This window comes from Austrofundulus limnaeus, unplaced genomic scaffold (assembly GCF_001266775.1).
Source record: "Austrofundulus limnaeus strain Quisiro unplaced genomic scaffold, Austrofundulus_limnaeus-1.0 Scaffold11, whole genome shotgun sequence".
NCBI lineage: Eukaryota > Metazoa > Chordata > Actinopteri > Cyprinodontiformes > Rivulidae > Austrofundulus > Austrofundulus limnaeus.
The window spans coordinates 4313315-4318957 of NW_013952413.1; the positions used below are offsets into that span (position 1 = coordinate 4313315).

General features: G+C 37.8%; 1 protein-coding gene across 3 annotated transcripts in view; it reads right to left on the reverse strand.

Annotated features, from left to right (window-relative positions):
* Positions 1 to 5643, reverse strand: part of cpne5b (copine Vb) — a 155510-nt gene that overhangs the window by 19625 nt on the left and 130242 nt on the right. For all 3 annotated transcript variants that reach the window (XM_014002100.1, XM_014002099.1, XM_014002098.1), the window contains 4 exons: positions 5028 to 5069; positions 4745 to 4820; positions 2859 to 2912; positions 2165 to 2226 (listed from right to left, as the gene is read on the reverse strand). In XM_014002100.1, coding sequence (XP_013857554.1) covers positions 2165 to 2226; positions 2859 to 2912; positions 4745 to 4820; positions 5028 to 5069 — 234 coding nt within the window. The remainder of the gene's footprint in view (positions 1 to 2164; positions 2227 to 2858; positions 2913 to 4744; positions 4821 to 5027; positions 5070 to 5643) is intronic.

The window sequence follows — 5643 nt, forward strand, 5'->3', positions numbered from 1 at the left end:
ACACACACACACACACACACACACACACACACACACACACACACACACACACACACTGTCAAAACTGTCTGCTTTTAATAGAATCTCTATGACAAGGCCTTTCCATTTTAAAACACCACTGTCGCCTTATTAAAATTCGTAGTGAGTATTGAGTAATGTAATTCAAATCCTTAAACTGACAAAAAGGCTCTGAACTATGATCAGTAAAGAAAAATGTCTCCTCACTATATTTTAAACATATTCACGTTTTTACCTGAGCTGTGTCTTAGTGGCAGAATTGGAGAATGAAAAAAATCAACAGCTTGGTGAAGCCTAATTTCACCTCCAAACTACCCAGAGCTCTGGAGTTATTTGAATAGACAAATTATATTTGTACCTTCATGATTACGCTCTTTGGCGTAACTGCCACCGGCGTTGATTTTCATCGCAACAAAAGAAATCAGCACTGAAACGCATCACCAAAAAAGTGGTGGGGGGTGGGTATTTCTTAGTAATGGTTGACATTTATTCATTTTCTAAAGACCAAGAACCTCTGCAGTGGTAATATTTAACTCAAGTAAGTGTCAGGGTAATGCTAGGAGGCAGGCTGATGAGGATGATATATCTCTTCTTTTTCTTTTACTCTTTTTTAACTGAGGTCAGGTCACCAAATCTTGAGGTCATAAATCAGCCAAAGAGAAGAACTGTCAGCAAAATCTGTCACACTTGTCAGCTCTGCCACGGGACTTAAAAACCGTCTGACAGCCTCCCTGCTGTGATGAAACAGCAGAGATCAAAGTCTCCCTGGAAAGCCACATTCAGACCCACCTCCAGGGCTGAAACTGTAGGTCTGAGGCTCTCAGTGAAGACAGTTTACCTTTAACTCATTTAAGCATTGGTGCTTGAAAGGGGCAGTCTTGTAATTTTTAGTGATATTCTGTCAAACAGTTATTTGGCTAAGACCAAAGACTGCTCGCATTCTAAAACAAGTTTAATCTAAAATATGTCATTCATACTCTAGTTTATAAACCTTTACTCTGTTGTCAGGTTTCTTTTACATGGCAGTTCCAGCTGAAGGTGCCTCAGGCTGCAAAGGAAGAGCTACAGCCAGCTGCTGCTGCTGCCACTATTTGCACAACCACATGTAAATAACCCTGTAATGGAAAAACTGGCAGCAATGTAAGCTTACAGAATAACATGTGCATGCATTTTTTGTGAGACTGGAGTTTTTTCAGACAACACTCTGGTGCCGCCATATTGGATCAAAATAAAACTAAATCATCCTGTACAACAGACACACAATATTTGARGAGATTCAAGGATTTCTCAAGCATGCATGAACGAGTCGAAGCAACACTGGTTATGTTTGTGATGAGGGAAAGATATTATAACAAAAGCTCAAAAAAGTGTATTTTGCATAATACCCCCTTTAAGACTAAACAAGCTGAGTTCAGGACAGTTTTGGTTTTTATGATTTTTTTTATGTTTATAAAATAGAATATAGTGTAATTTTCCAGTTAGCATTCTGACTGAGAAACAAATTCTACAATAAAGCACAATTTTCTAGGATTATACATGACTACAATCATTTGGAGAACAAATTGTTGTACGACTGCAGCTTTTTCCACACATGCACTGTGACTTGGACATTTTCAGCATATGTTCCAGACAGACTGTTTGAGAATGCAAACATCAGATTCAGCAGACTTTCTGCAGAGTGGGATTGTCCATCAGCTGTGTGACACTCAGAACAAAAAAAAAATCTTTAAACAAGCTCCATATGTGAACACAACAACCATGTCTCCAGAGATTTCCAGGGGAACATGTGCTGGGTGACTACAGTTGCTGCTTTATGTTCTTTTCTGCTTGCTTTCATGTATTTTTTTACCCACTTGCTGCTAGTTTTGATATGTATCCATGTAACACAAAAATAAAAATAGCTCTGCTCATAATTTGAGCAAAACACATCGATTTCTGCAGCATATGTCCGCTATTGCTAATGATTTTCACTTGAGTATCTCTAACAGTGAGAATGAATCTAAAGCAAAGATTTCCCTGCGCCTTGTTGTGGAAAAGAAAAACAACACAACAATAGTGTACAAGTAAATCTCAGCATAAATACAGCCGTGGGGGTAAAAGTCATTTAATGGTTTCTTGAAGTGTGCAAATGGTTATTCCCACTCACCCTCCTTTGATGTAATCTAAGAAGGTGAATTCTGACTCAACAGAGAATGAGAGCAGGGTCACCTGGAAATTCAAGAGAAAGAATTGATCACTCACTTGGTCAATTGGTATTGATATTTTCCTGCTAACACGTCCTACGCCTCCACGTATCGGCTTAATTCTGCACTTCACCGTCTCACACGGTAAAARAATGAAAGCAAACTGCTTTTTGGATGATTGAAATATTTGCAATGYCAGAGGACAGGTTTGAAGAGAACATGAGATGCATTTGTATGCATTAGCTGCTCCTGCTGACAGTGTTGGGAAAGCTGTGAAAGCTGAAAATTGGGATCTCAAATGGTCGCTGCTGTCATTCAGCTCGCTGATGTCTTTAGAGCTTGTCAGAGATTTCATCCTTTTTTCTGAGTACTGCTTACATGTTTTGCATGGCTGATTTTTTATTCATATATTTTGTTCTAACTAAATTACAAACAGTTTACCATCAGGTGTTTAAACCCCTGTTTACTTTGAAGCAACCAATAGCACCAAAACTATACTGTCCAATAAAATCACATAATTGAAATAACACAAGAAAAGTGTATCCAAAAACAAATTAATCAACTAATTTTATAWTTACTTATTACAAAATATTTATAAAAAACTAATAAGGGACTAAATAAACTGAGCTTATAAGTTAAATTTGGAGCCATACTCACCATTCCTGAGTTGACATATTTCTTTTTCTTCATTTTCTTTTTTGTATTAATCACCTAAAAGATKTAAAAGGAAAGGAAAATTTCAATTTAAAATGAGATAAACCATATGTGCTCCTTAAGAGAAGACATTTTATTTTGAAAAAAGAGGGAAAGTGTAAATAATTGTGTAATTCCAAACTGATGGTGGCATAAACTAACACTTGCATGAACTGCTATGAAATGTTTGAGACTTAAAGTGTCTATGACATAACTATCCTTCAAATACAAAAAGTCAATGAAAACATCTGTATGTTTAAGAAACATGGCATAATCCACATACTTTTTACTCATTGTGTCACATATCTGGCATGTTTTCTTTTAAACATGGATCACCCAAAGTGAAACACGAAGTGACATAAATGGGGAACTCTTTCAGAAAAAAAGCTCTCTGGTCTTTGTTTATCAAAACAATGTTATTTGAACTCATGATAATGACTAAAAGCCATTGTAGCAACACTCTGTTTACATTCAGACATTCCCCTTTGACATCATTTCCTGTTTACATGAATATCTCAACAACTGTCCATCTCAGCAGCGTGAATTTTTTTGCATTGTTAACAATATTATCTTTCCAAAAATGCATTCATATTTATTTTAAAAATTTGGTGTCACAGTCACTTTTTTTTAGAAATCTACTTCGAGTTCACTTGCATCAGACGTCAATCCAGTCATTTCTCCAAACTGAGGCCATTCAAAGATCAACCTGCCACACTTCAAACATATCACATAAATACATCAATGGCATAGAAAAACATGCAAATTTAAAATGTTAAATGGAGAACAATTGAACATTCTAACCTGATTCTCAGGTTAAAATTAATTGACAGGTGAGACAAGATTTAATAGGCAAGACTAACATTTACCAGCATATTTGGGGCTCGAGAAAAAAAAAAAGCCAATCCAGATACCAAAGACGTCTCCGCTCATTACCTCAATTCTCAATGGCTGTGAGGCATGAAAGTGACAGGCCCTAATTTAACACGGGGGATGGCAATTTGTCTGACACACCGAACAATCTGCTGATGCAAAAACTAAAGGGCCTTTCAGTCTCCCTGGGAGGTAGAGAGGAATCAACAGTAGAGTATAATGGAGCTGACATCTAAAAGACAGATATTTGTCCTTCGCTGAAGGCCACCGAACCACAGGGGCATGAAGGTATTGACATGTCCTCTATTTCRGGGAAGATTATGACTTTCAGCTGCCACTCACACATTTTAAAATCTTCCGAAAGAAAAGAAAAAAGAAAATTTAGACCAAAGAGCTAAAATCTTAAATGTATTTTATTTTCCAAGGCAATAATAAATTGTATTAAGCACAACATAAATAGTGATTTGGATAAATTTATTTTGATCCCTGTGATTTTAGGGAGCTGTTTCCTCCCAATGATTCAAATTCCAAATTAATCCTTCACTTATTAATCCTGTTTCAACCTGCTGCTAATAGATCAATTTCCATTCATATCAGCATACCAGTGATGACAGCTAGGACATAAAACTAAAATATTTGTGGGGGCGAAGTTAAAACTGCTTGGGGAAAGTGGGAAGACATGTTTGAAAGCTGAAATGTATAAATAATCTAAAAATAAAGAAAGAAACAGGTTGTATAAAAATATTTTTTCAATATGTCAGTTGTTTTGACAGTTTTATGAAAGTGTTTATTTGCTGCAAAAGTAGAAAGTATCCATGGAGGGAAAAGGACTCAAAGAGTTGAGAGAACAAAGCAACACTGCTAAACAATGGCGATGCCATCCAGATCAAAAGCAGGACCCAGGAATGTGCCACGCTGGGATCCCCAGGTTTCAGGAGTCATCAGACATGTTGCTGAACTGTGAGACTGGAGCGACTCACCTCGTACACATTGAACTGACTCTGCCCTCGAGCTAGCTCTCGGTAGCTGGTCGTGAAATCCCCAATGAAGTCGTGGCTGGAGAAGAGAAAGAAACACAAACAAAGCGTGGAAACAACAAGAAAAGGTGTAGCGGGGTGTGGGGGGATGATTTGGGAAGCAATGCTAAGTTTTCTTGCATAAATATTTCTGAAAAATGTTACCTTGTTGTTTGCATAAGGGCTTTATCTAAATGTTTCAGCTGCATTTGATTCAACATGCTACAATCTGTGCAGATATACTCACCTACCATCCCGATCCCAGTCATACACCTCCACCTTGATTGTTCTGTGGAGACAAAACAAGAAAATCAGAAAAAACACAATGAATATAGCTTTAATTTGCTTACAAGATAATGCATAATAAATTTAGTAATAAACTTAATGACCATCTTCAGCCGTTATGTAGGTTGTTTTACTTTTAAGCCTATATCTTACTACGTGTAATGAAAGGTCTAATAAAATATCCTGATGCATCTCAGTAATCCAGGTAAAAAATCAAAAAGACAAAAATTGTATAGGTCTTCTGGACGGGTTCTTCTCTAATGAAATGTTTCGTCTCTCCTCCAAGAGACTTCTTCAGTCTGAGAGTTTCAGGCAAAATTCAGGCTTTTAAGCCCAGCCTCCATGTGACTGATACTCCAACACATTCTCACTCCCGAGTCGTCACATATTGACGTTTTTCAAAGGTCCCTTTGCGTCCAATTTTGACGCATCAGGTACCCCCCTCGCGTCAGTCCTTGCCGCCCGCGGCTTTTCCGGGTTGCGCCACCAGGGGTCTTTGGGTCGGGGGTCTGAGGTTAACATTAGGGATCAGGATAAATGGCTCTCCGTCCTCCCTGGTGCTGCTTGGTCTCCTGAGG